This window comes from Phoenix dactylifera, chromosome 3, assembly GCF_009389715.1.
Source record: "Phoenix dactylifera cultivar Barhee BC4 chromosome 3, palm_55x_up_171113_PBpolish2nd_filt_p, whole genome shotgun sequence".
In the NCBI taxonomy this organism is placed as follows: Eukaryota; Viridiplantae; Streptophyta; class Magnoliopsida; order Arecales; family Arecaceae; genus Phoenix; species Phoenix dactylifera.
In genome coordinates, this window is record NC_052394.1 from 5,556,715 (window position 1) to 5,569,955 (window position 13,241).

The 13,241-nt window shown below is 36.6% G+C and overlaps 1 protein-coding gene across 1 annotated transcript; it reads left to right on the forward strand.

The window, feature by feature from the left end:
- Nucleotides 1–13,241, forward strand: LOC103700998 (ATP-citrate synthase beta chain protein 1-like). Its single transcript, XM_008782924.4, has 17 exons — nt 1–188; nt 3,400–3,524; nt 3,645–3,747; nt 4,500–4,565; nt 4,662–4,785; nt 5,047–5,181; nt 6,916–6,976; nt 7,061–7,137; nt 7,797–7,952; nt 8,076–8,204; nt 8,359–8,491; nt 8,582–8,709; nt 9,162–9,267; nt 9,395–9,471; nt 9,559–9,629; nt 12,003–12,287; nt 12,786–13,241. Exons 2-17 carry the CDS (start codon nt 3,425–3,427, stop codon nt 12,859–12,861), a joined length of 1,827 nt encoding a protein of 608 aa, XP_008781146.2. The 5' UTR covers nt 1–188; nt 3,400–3,424; the 3' UTR covers nt 12,862–13,241.

Genomic DNA, 13,241 nt, shown 5'->3' on the forward strand with positions numbered 1-13,241 from the left:
ACACGTGCTTGCGATTCGGAGCTGCACCCCCCGCTTCTCTCTGGCTGGGGGTAGATGGAGTGCTTCCTCTATATATAGCCCGACACCGCTTCTCCCGAGATCGCCGTATCTCCCCCACCCTCGCCGGCTCTCTCGATCCGTTCCTTCTAGCTCCACAAGGGGGAGAAGCTCTTGATCCCTTTTTTTAGGTACGTCTCGTTCTCTTTGGCCGTCGGCTTTTCTTGCTGGAATTTTGTCGAATGGTTGTCGGATTTTGCTCTGGAGTTTGAATTTTGGGCTCTGCTTGAATCTGGTAGTGAGATCTGTGATTCTTTTTGTTGGATCGACGCGGTTGTAGTAGAAACCGAGGGGTCTTGATCTATGTTTGCTCCGTGGATTGCGTGGATCTGATTGGATGTCTTGTGCTTGATAGTGGTTTCTCCCCTCTTGCAGTGCTTCGTGGGATCTATGATTCAGTCCCATTTTTGGCACTGGGAAGGTTTTTCGGTTTCCAAGTCTGAGAATTTATTCTCTTTTCTGGCGACAATCGATAGATCTGACGCTTTTTCCCTAAAGTTTTCTTGGGTTGTCATTGTTCAACCTTTTTTTTTTTTTTGGGAAAAATCGATTTTTTAGTGACTAGGTTGTCATGCGGTGGCTGAATGTTCTGCTATCACAAGTTGTTGGAATTTTTAGACGCCAAGAATCTTCAGTGAGCTATTTTTATTCTGTTTTGATAATCGAGCGTAGCTTGTTATTGTTGCAAGTGTGCAACATTGCTTCCAGTCTATGTTGTTAGGATCCCGTCAGTTCTGATGACAGATATTTCTATCTGAATATTAAGTTACAAGGGTGATTATGATAAGTTACAGATCTGCTGGTCTCACTTACAGTGGTTATGTCGTAGGTCTTTTTAGGTGGCTTCTCAGTGGCATTATTGTATTGTAAATCTGGTAACCGATTGCCTTCAAACTACTAAAGAATTTTCTTCCATGTGGAACCTATTCTATCTATATTATGATAAAAATAGCCCCTACCATTCGGGATTGGCACTATGAATGCTTACTTGCCCTTATTCCTACTAAGAGAAGTCTTATTCCATTACCATAATTGATTAGTCTTGTCTCAATCATATGAGTAGTTGAAATGGTGATTTTCCTCCTGGAGGAAAAAGATTTGCCCAATAATGGAGGAGCAAGATAGGAGAAAAAAGCAGCAATAAAGAACTATAAAGAATGATAGAGAATAGAACTAGAAATTTTATTCAATTCAAGATGCTCTTTGTAATGTATGGACACTCCTATTTATAGCTGTATGACTCTTAAACCTACCCCCACAAATATGTCTATATTCGTTTTTTGTTGAAAAGGTAAAAGGTTTTACATATAAGAGAAAAAAGAATGTTCTCTATAATATACCTCTTGATTAGATAAGTTCTCTGATTCATCTTGACGTAGTTTAGTTAGAAAAAAAATATTTGACTCATCTTGATATTAGATGCTTCTAAATTTGTCTAGGTTTTATTGATACCAGTCTTATTTAATTAGATCTCCAGGATTATTTCTTAATCTATAGTAGCCTTTTAGAACTGACTTAGATCCGAACCCAATGTCGAATCCCTTTATTCCTTTGATCAGTTTTTGACATATATTGCTTCAACTACATGTCAGCTAAGTCAATGACATGTGCATTATGAGTTATTTGCTCTTTATTCCTATCAAGAGGCAAAATTCTCAACTATATTTTATTAATATCAACAGTTGTTATCCCAACCATTGGGTGTTGGCCTCATGTACATCTTTGATTTATTAATTCCCGTTAAAAGTTATGTACTGACTCAATAATCTTTTTTTCCAAATTATTTTTCTTAACCTCCACTTATATGAGGTTGCCCTTTGACATTTTGGCCATCCATTTTGTATCGATTTTCCCTTAAGGCTTAAAGTACATGCTTTTACCATCAAAGTCAGGTCAAAATTTTATCCACACCTAGTACAATTTCTAAATTTGTCTTTAATGCACCCTAAATCCATCTTGACATTATTCTTTTGATGTTGCTCCTTATTTTCTTGTGCCATTTTTATTTATTAATTTATTATCTTTTGGAGCAAAATGGTGGCAAGGCCACCACTCAACTTGAGCCAATTTTTTTTGCCAAACCTGAGTTCCATATAAATCTGCAGGCATTACTTCTATCTTACGAACTTTTTCTCGTAAGCATTAATTGTATGTGTCAATCTGACGATCACATTCAGGGCATGCTATAACTTTCTGCCTGTTGATAACTATTCTCCTCTCTTTATATTGTACATAATAGATCTAGATGGCAAAAATATTGTTGTTGTATTTCTTGATGACAAGTTTTAGTGGAGCTTCCTCTTTTTGCTCTCACCATTTTGGGCATTTTACTTAGACCTTTTTTGTCTGCCATTAAAATTGATGTTTATCCTTCTACTTTTTATTTGTAATAGTGTACTCCAGTGTTTTGTTTGTAAGATTGTGCTCCAATGTTAAGACACCAAAATCCATGAAGTAGCTGGAGATTAGATCTGCATCCTGATGGGAACAGAAAACTATCTGGAAATTAAGCAGAGGAAGAAAGATGGGCAGATAGATTATAGAGTCAAATTATCTAGAATTAAGTCAATGAGTTGCTTGAGACTGACACCGTAATAATTTCACTAATAATATCCGAATTCTGGAGTTCATTACTTCTTGTAATGGCACCGAAATCAAGCCCAAAATAGTAGTTTAATGTTATATCTCATTTTGTCTTGCAGCTAAATAGAACTTCTTCGAAAGGAGATGCATGTCACTATCTTAGGGAGCATCGATGTAACTGATTCTCGATTGCTATGACTATTTATATGTGTGATAGTGATCAAAAGTTTTGATTAGTAGGTTCTTTCCTAACATCGAGCTACTTTCATTGATAATGTCAGCTTGTGACATTTTCCCGAATTCTGGTGGCATTTGAAAACAGCAAACACTTTCTCTCTGCATCTTAAATGGTTTTTGAGAAAGCAAGTGCCACGTATGTTTACATGTACTTGTCCCATCATTCTTGGTTTGTTAGATAGAGCCATACCACACAATAAAGCCATTATTCCGTCAATTTATTAGTATCGTCAGGACATCAACCTTGTGGTATTGAAGAAAAGAACTAAAGTTACAGAAGAAGTTCATTTCCTTTGATCCGACAAGTCATATATCATCACACCCATCTTCTTCATTTTGTTTCTACCTTTAAAAGCAAAGCAACAATCTCTTTGCTAAAACTTTTAATGTTAATTTTTTGTAGTTGGATAACAGTCTCCACTCTGCACTCTTAATTCTTTTGCTTGTTTCTAATTTTATCTTACACTATGAAATCAAGGTTTATATCTTCCATTAATGGAGACTATTCACATTTTTGTGCAGGTTGCCTTGATTTCCTTGTTACATCATGGCCACAGGACAACTTTTCTCGCGGCAAACCCAAGCATTATTCTACAATTATAAGCAACTTCCCATCCAAAGGATGCTTGATTTTGACTTCCTTTGTGGTTTGTACAGTTTTTTTTTAATTTTTTAACTTATATGGAGTAAATGTAGGATGTAATTACTATATTGATGGGTGTATGATTCATTAGACTAAAAATTGGCTGTGATTTTCATCTACACAGGGAGGGAGACACCTTCTGTTGCTGGAATTATTAATCCTGGTTCTGAAGGGTTTCAGAAACTATTTTTTGGTCAGGAGGAAATTGCCATTCCAGTTCATTCAAGGTGAAAACAACTTTTTACATTAATCATCCTAAACTGAATTTAAAATCTATTGCTACAAGTAGCTTAGAAGTCAAGCCCCTTAGGCTTAATGTTGTGAATTTTGGCTGGGAAAATTGATCTGATTCCTATAAATGCCAATTTGTATATTACCTTATTCTAATTTATGTGCGATTCCCCACCTTGATGACAGACTTTGCATCTTTATCATAAGATTTGATGCAGATTAAGTTCTAGCATCACCAAGTTAGGATGGTTCACATTTTTATACTGAACTTCATTCTTCTGTGGTGCATTTAATATGAAGGATCTACTGGCTGTACTCACACTAGAGCTGTTTGAGCTGCCGTTGTATCAAAAATAAATAAATAAATAAATAATAAAAAAATGAAGGATGCAATCCTGGTCTAGGAGCCATGCCGAGAGCATGCCTCACAACCACATCTCCAACCAGAGTAACAATTTCCTTTAAGGATAGTGATTCGACATAAACAAATAAACTTGAATAGATACTATGAATACCTATAGGATAACTGCTAATCATAATACTCAATTGTAAATGTTTTAACTGTAAAGTTTGTTTGGAGATCTACCCAACAAGACAGGTGTGCATATGTTAAATGTCTGTAATTTGGATATTCATCATATGTGTTAAGTTACCACATGATCTGTACCATTGTGCAGTCACATAAATTATTTGCTTATGTTTTCAAATAAATGTTGGCATAATGTTACCGTTTCTGTTTTTATTGTAGCATTGAAGCAGCTTGTAGAGCTCATCCAACAGCTGATGTTTTTATCAACTTTGCATCATTTAGAAGGTCAGTGATCTTTTTTGTTCTTTTGCACCCTTCAAAGTAGTACTCTGCATTTTCACCGGCGCCTTGTTTTGGTTATTCTGTTTTTAAAATCTGCAGTGCAGCTGCCTCTTCAATGTCTGCTTTGAAACAACCAACAATCAAAGTTGTAGCTATTATAGCTGAAGGCGTTCCAGAATCAGACACAAAGCAGTTAATTGCTTATGCGCAGGCGAATAACAAGGTGAAAAGAGAGCTTGGGACAACTTTGTGAGATTTAATGGTTAACATAACTAGAACTGGATTTGAAAAATATTTAACTCATTTATTTACAAGTAAGAACTTCTGTTGTAGAAAAATTTACACTGATAATACTTAAAGAACATTATATGAAAGATGATATGGATTAGTTTGAGACTCACTACTGCACAGATCCTTTATCAGAATTTTGTCCTCTCTGCTGGTTGCACTAGATTACAAGTCTCTGTGCCAATATTAATTGCAGGTTGTTATTGGTCCTGCCACTGTTGGAGGAATCCAAGCTGGAGCTTTTAAGATTGGCGACACTGCTGGGACAATTGACAATATAATTCACTGCAAGCTTTACAGACCTGGATCTGTTGGATTTGTATCCAAATCAGTATGTTCTCACTGATGACAGCATTCTCTAAGAAATTCTATTTCATATACTGTATTTTTTACCTTATTGGTTATGTTTTTGATAATGGTAAATGAACTTTGTAAAATTTTTAAAATCTAACTGCACTTTAGGAAGTTGTAGAATATGTTTTAAATGGTATTAAGTACCCGCATAAGTATTTAACTATCTGGGTAATGAATTTATTGATTCTTTCTATTTGTTCTTTTGCCCCAACCATGGTCTGCCAAACCATCTTGAACCGCTATCAAAGCGCACTGTATCGTACCGATGCGGAACTAGGACAGTTCCTAGGTTTGGATTGATGGATGAACTGAATTGGTCCATACCAGGCAGAACCGCCCTGCACCGTCCAGTTCGGCAGTACCATGTCTGGGAGTAATAAAAATTTTTTGGGAGCCTGTGTTGATGTAGGGTGCATACCATACCATATTGAATTGGTAACATGTTGATACGGTTACTAGGTTTTGAGGGCATTAGCTTCAACTAACCAGTCAGTTGTGTCGGAAAATATGTATCATACTGGGGATGCATATGTTATTGGTGGATCTGTTGTCAGAATGGGAAGATGGTTTCTGCTTCAACAAAAAGGTGGCATCTAGTCAGCTAGGGGCCACCTTCATCATTTTTAAGTCAAAAGATTGAGGAGAAGAGCAAGACAAGAATTCATGATGGGAAAGATACACTCTTCAACTAGAAAGTGCTATAATAAGATTTATAAAGCTGAACCTTGAAAAATTGTGAAAGTATCAGTAATTGTGTTATTTATGGAAGTGTCCCTGGACATGAATGCATGCATGTGTGCAAACACAATTTTCACTAAGAACATAAAAAAGTTACATAGTTGATTATGTGCTTGCATGTGCATTGGTAGTGATTGTGTGATATTACATGCTAATGTTTTGTAAGCTCACAGACTGAAAAATTAAATCTAATTTGCAAAATCTTCAAACCCTAATTTTGTTTATTGTATGTGACATCTAATGACTATTCATATTTTAAAACCAACACATCTATTGCAATGGAACATAAGGTCATGCATGTATTCACATGCAGTGCACACTCAAAAAAAAAAAAAAACACTATATTGTTTTTAGTTCTTTCCTGTGCTAGTGCCTTGAGATGATTGTAGTGTCACTCATAAACACACTTGCCTATTGATTTATGCAAAAAAAGAACAAAGTGCAAGAGTGTACTAAATTGCTCATTTCACTGTTACAAGCTTGCTTAGAGTTTATGCCACAATGGTTGGGCTTAGCAGTTTGCTTCCTATATAACGGAATAATCACAAATATATAAGAATTTTGTTGGCTTCCTAATGAGTCAAAACTGAAGTGTGCTATGGTGGCCGACCTACAAAATATTCTTTCTTTGATGCATATCTCAACTGAGCTGTACTATAAGTAATTACATCATGTTAACTGAACTGTACTGTAAGTAATTACATCATGTTTACAAGTATGGATGCTTCTTAGATTGACACTAGCTACAAGAAAACTTGGAAAACAACCAACTTCTTATATTACTAACACCCTACTTCTTCTTGTGATCTGTTTTAAGGACAAATCTTTCCGGGTCCACACTGTTCTTTGTCAATCTGATTTTTTTGCCATTTGGAGAAAATAATTACAAGAAGCAATATATTGTTTTTAGTTTTATAATAATGCATACGCTATTCAGGTCTGAGTTTCTGAGAACATGATTTTGTGGTCACAGGGAGGCATGTCAAATGAGCTTTACAACACAATTGCACGTGTGACTGATGGAATTTATGAAGGTACAGTATATTGTGACTAGGGTTAGTGTTCCCTATTCGCTGAGGAGTGGATTTAAACTCTCGAAACCTGTTAAACTTTTCCAGGCATTGCAATTGGAGGAGATGTTTTTCCAGGGTCAACTCTTTCTGATCATGTCCTGCGGTTTAACAACATCCCACAGGTGATTAATTATTCATGTCAATTTGGTTGTTTAATGAGTTCATTATGGAGCTTTAGTCAGTTTGTTGTCTGTATCCATATGAAGGGAAATTAATATTTGCTCTTTGCTGGTAATGTTCATACCAGCGATGACATGCTAAAAGTGTAGCCTAGTTTGTTAACAACTGAACATCCATTTTCAAGGATGCCTGAAAAATAACAAATTTGTCTGGGAAGGCTTGATGCTACGAATCATTAACTGGTTTTAGTTGGCAATGTGCAACTTTCCTTTCCTTTCTAACATCATATGAAAGCTCCCTACTGTTTGTATGGTTTCGCACTACCCCTGTAAAATGAATGTGAAACTGAAGCAGGCACTCATGCTTTGCAGCCTGAATGTGAAACCTGACGGAAAATATATTTGTATAAGACTTGAGAGTCATTTAAGTTGCTTGCTTAGATGTGCCAGATCTCTTTCATTCTCTTGTGTTGGAAAAAAGTCTGCTGAATCTAGGTCAATTTTAAGAACAATATCAAGTACTATAATGCAAAAAAAGGGGAGATTCAGCCATAACAATCTACTTTATGGAAGATGAATATTTGATACAAATTTTAATGGTACTTTTCCTCTGACAGCTTTTCGTTTCTTTTTTGTGAAAATTGTGGCTGGACCTAACTTAGGTAAAAATGATGGTTGTGCTGGGGGAACTGGGTGGGAGAGATGAGTACTCCCTAGTTGAGGCCCTAAAAGAAGGAAGGGTTCATAAACCAGTTGTTGCTTGGGTTAGTGGAACCTGTGCACGGCTATTCAAGTCAGAAGTGCAGTTTGGTCATGCTGTGAGTTATAATTGAGCATCTTGATTCTAATATTTTTCACTAGCTTTATACTTCTTGTTGCAATCATAATCATCACATTTTTTAGATGCTCATTTCCAATCTTGTGCTGTATTATTAAAACAGGGTGCTAAAAGTGGTGGTGAATTGGAATCAGCGCAGGCAAAAAATCAGGCACTAAGGGAAGCTGGAGCAGTTGTTCCCACTTCATATGAAGCACTGGAGGGTGCAATCAAAGAAACATTTCAGAAATTGGTATGTTCATATTTTCCTCAAATGCATCAAGGTGGCAGATAAATGACCTCTTTGGTTGGACAAGCATATGCGTTCCATAGTGATATGAGTTATTCCTTTATGAAGAACAGTTCATCTAAAATGAATCCTCAACGGCTAACTATTTCTATGTTAGGTTGAAGAAGGAAAGATTACCCCTGTATCTGAAGTTAAAACTCCTCAAATACCTGAGGACCTTAACATTGCAATTAAAAGTGGAAGGGTCCGCGCTCCAACACATATTATTTCAACTATCTCAGATGACAGAGGTTTGATTGGCAGTTTTTCTTTCCTTTTTGTATGCACTATGGAGTATCTTCTGTTCATTAATGTTGAAGTGTGCATGTGTCCATTTATAGGTGATGAGCCATGTTATGCTGGTGTGCCAATGTCTACCATTGTTGAACAGGGTTACGGTGTGGGTGATGTTATCTCTCTTTTGTGGTTCAAGCGTAGTCTTCCGCGCTATTGCACAAAATTTATTGAGGTTGGTAAAAATGTGATTCCTCTGCTATCTTTTGAAAGCCATCTATAATTTTCTGCTGCTGTGTTTTGCCTTGGCACAGTTGTATCTATTTACAAGCTCAAATTATAACCAACATCAAATGAACTGTAGACACAAATATACTATTCTGTATCTGTAGTTTTTGTAACAACCCAGGACCTCACCCAAAATGGCTAGCCGGAAGGTATTATTTGGGTTCCTTGATCCTGTATAAGTACCCAAGATCTACCCAGCGAATAACCGATGTGGGACTAAACACACGCCCGCACGGATCCTCACAGTTTTCTTGTTCCTAGCCCAACAGCGACACAGTTATATCTGTCCATAAGCTCAAATTATAACCCACATCAAATGGATTGTAGAGACAAATTTACTGCTTTCCGTATCTGTAATTTTCATGTTCCTAACTCAGCAGCACTTGCTGTAATTGTCAGATTTGCATCATGTTGTGTGCCGATCATGGTCCTTGTGTCTCTGGTGCTCATAACACTATAGTAACAGCAAGAGCTGGAAAGGATTTAGTCTCCAGTCTGGTCTCAGGTAATTTCTGCAAGTTAATGGCATGTTGAAGCTGTTACTTTATTTTTTTTCTCTAGTTCTTGAATGACAGAGCCGAAAAAGTACCCAAATAGATATAAAATGTTACATGACTAAGTTTGTGAAACAGGGTTGCTGACAATTGGTCCTCGATTTGGTGGTGCAATTGATGATGCTGCTCGATACTTCAAGGATGCATATGACAGGGTAACTTGGCTAATATAGTTAGCATCTGCACTTGCTACATTATTGCTAAATACAAGAATAAATATGTCTGCAATACATTTCTTTCAGGGTCTTACTCCTTATGAGTTTGTTGAAGGCATGAAAAAGAAGGGCATTCGTGTACCGGGGATAGGGCACAGGTATATGTGCTTTACTACTGTATATGACATGATGTGTGCACTTGTAATGGTTATGTGCCATCTGTCTTATTGGCATCGACATGCACTAGTCATTTGATTTCAATTTTCCTATACTATAATGATATTGTCAAATGCATGCATTCATGGACATGCTATGATTTATTCCTAAGTTTACACTTATCATTAAGCTTCTGAGGATAAGTATATAGGTATTTGTTAAGCCATCAGCCTAATTGATTAATAGCAATTATTTTATTTAATTCCAAAATGATAAGTAAGAAGTAGATCGTTCATCTGTCTCTTTGTTTTAGCAACCATAATCACCACTTTTGCATCTCCGACCAGTGTGATCGAAGCCCTGAGATGGTACACAGCCATCTTTGCTCTTATTGCATAGAAATATGCTCAATCAGACTATGGCATTTACTGTAGATCTTACTATTGATTCCTTAGAATATTCACATTGAAGTTCTATTTGAATCCTTCATTATGTGCTTTAGAATAGGGGTGCAAACAAACCAATCTGTTTATGAGCAACTTAGGCTTAGCTCAGCCAGGAAATGAGCCAAGCTCAAATATATTTCAGATCTTGGCTCACAAACGAGCCATGCCTGAAAACTTGTGCTGTTCAAATATGACAGGAAAGCTCAGCTTGGCTTTGCTCAACTAAAGCTAGGCCCAAAGCTTAGCAGAGCTGAACTTGAGCAGGTTATTTTGAGCTCGGGTCAAGTTCGAGCCAAGGTCAAGCAGCTTGTTTAGATGCTGAGTTGATCCTGAGACGCTTGGTACTCTGCTCGGTTCACCTCATTTGCACCCCCTCCTATAGGATAGAAAATTTGGCTTGAGGGCACACCTCATTCAGTCTCAGGCTGCATGTTTTCATCATTTTATTTGGTACAGAGATTTGCTATTAATGTAGGTCAAAATGTGAAACAAATAAGCAAAGAATAAAAATCCATGTTTGAGTTAGGTCAGAGGACAGTACTAGAAAAATACTCCGAAAATTCACAAGACAGGTTATACAGAGAAAAACCAAAAAATACAAGCAACTGTGTTAAAATTGATTGTTTGGCACAAAAACTTAGCTAAATAATCCTTGTTGGAATGGATCTAGATGAAATGGGTTTTAGGGCTCAAAACGAAGAACAAAGAGATTTGAGAAGATAGAGAGAAGAAAAACACAATACACAAAGATTTACGTGGTTCAGCCTTGAGCCACTAGTCTACATCCAAGGGCGAGGATGGAGCAGAGATTCCATTATAATTTACAATAATTAAAAAGGATAGAGTACAAGAACAGAGCTGCCTCTCATCAAACCCTAACCCCCAATACACCTCGTCTCACCTACGTATCTAAAACAAGGCAAAGGTAGATGTATGTCAAAAATTCCCCATTAGTTTTTTTTCGCTCTCCAATTTGTCGAACTAAATCATGGAGTGGGGCGGATCAAGGAATTCAAGGCACGCTAAACCTTTCTGTAGAAAGGCTTAAAAATTGCAAGTTATTCATTGCTTCATGTTGTAAGACTGAAATAAAATTTGTCCAAGTTATTTATATGTTGGCTGTTTGCTGTATTCAAAATTAGTACCTTACATGAAATTATTATGGCAAAAATGCTGAAAAACAGAAAACATTTGGAGAAAAGCAACATTTAAATATCTAATGATGTAGTGATCTGTAAGTATGGACAACAAAAACTACTTTTGACTGTCACATTCTTAGCAGCAGAAACCTTTTACATAGGGGAACATACCTAGTTCACAAACTCTCCAGAAACTTGAAACCGCAGCTTCCAGAGCATTTCCTTATATCAGATGTTCTGAAAATATCCACTTCCTTGCACCTGCTCTTGACTTTGGCAACTCAAGTTCAATACTGATCAGAATTAACCATTTCTAATGAATTTGCCAATGTTGATCCCATCATCACACAATGTGACATGTGCACTTACATGAGCAAAAAATGAGCATGAATGCTGAGGAAGAATTTCTGTTTCTCTCCTTGTCTGTGCTGTGACTGAAGCAGAACTTTCTCATGAACAGAACCTTCTGAAAGTATTGCAGAACCTTCTGGGAGTATTGCAAATCTTAGAAATTCTGTAGCATAGCTATTGCTATATGCATTTGAATATGTACACTTGTGTTTTTGTTCATGCTTATGGGAATGGATATATTTCACATACAGCCAGATGCTTTCATATACTTTGATCATGTTGCACTTGTGTGGGTTTGTCCGTTGTATATCAAGAAACTTAATATTTACGTGCACCCCATCCCTTTATAACTTGAAAATACTTTTTTTTTTCCTATTCTTAGAAATCTCAAAATTAAAATCTGAACTGATGGTTAAATTACTCTGCTTTATGCTGGTAGGATCAAGAGTAGAGACAATAGGGACAAGAGAGTGCAACTTTTGCAACAATATGCTCACACTTATTTCCCTTCCATAAAGTATATGGAGTATGCTGTTCAAGTTGAAACATACACTCTCTCAAAGGCGAATAACTTAGTTCTGAATGTCGATGGTGCAATTGGATCTCTTTTCTTGGATCTTCTTTCTGGCAGTGGAATGTTCAGCAAGCAAGAGATTGATGAGATAGTTGAGATTGGATATTTGAATGGACTCTTCGTACTGGCACGGTCAATTGGTTTGATTGGGTAAGTTCGATCTTCAGTTATCAACACATGTATTCATTTGTTAAGTTGTATTTATTCTGTTTCATTTTAAATTAAAGCAGTATGCTGATTTTCTCCATCTCCACTGTTTCTTCAATATGCGGTAAATTTATATGTTGTTCTTCATGCATCACATGACATTCATGCTGAAAAAGTGAAACAAAAGTGTGGTTCTTCTTTGTATGTACACATAGTAAGCAAATGATCTTTTGCATCAAAAATTCAATGTTAGATGTTACAACAGAATGATAAAAGATAGAACGGGTTTCAATGAAGTGAAATCCACTATTACCACATGTCTGCTTGCTCAAATTATAATACTCTTTATTTCCCTTGTTCTGTGTTTGTTGCTCGTCACCTGATTGTTCTTGTTGATGAAGAGTGTATTTATTAGTTTGTGTGTTTTTTTAATTATATACGAAGCTTGTGTAGATTCCGTGCTTATTGTCTCACTTGTCTTATTTCATTTGGAACCAACAGGCATACTTTCGACCAGAAGAGATTAAAGCAGCCGCTCTACCGTCATCCATGGGAAGATGTTCTTTACACAAAATAATCAGTTTTGGGTACCATTTAATGGTTGTCAGCTGTCGGTTTTTCCTAGCATGTTGTCATTCTTATGGGGGTCTCTCTGGTATGTACGCTGCCTTTTTGAATTTCGAGGACTGGCAAATCAAAGTGGTCGTTGCCCCTGATTTACACGGTTTATTTTTCATGTGATCTTTATCACATGTTCAACATATATTGCCAAGAAAGTTCCAAAAATATTGGGACCTAATTGCTGAATCTGAATGCATTGTTGTAGCAGATTGTGTTCCTCTTAGTGTTAGAGCAATAAAACGCTGATGAGTTGGTTATCTTCATGAAATTTGGAATGAGTAATTCTGTTCACATTTTGCTTCTGCATCTTGCAAGATAAAATCAGGACCCGGTTAA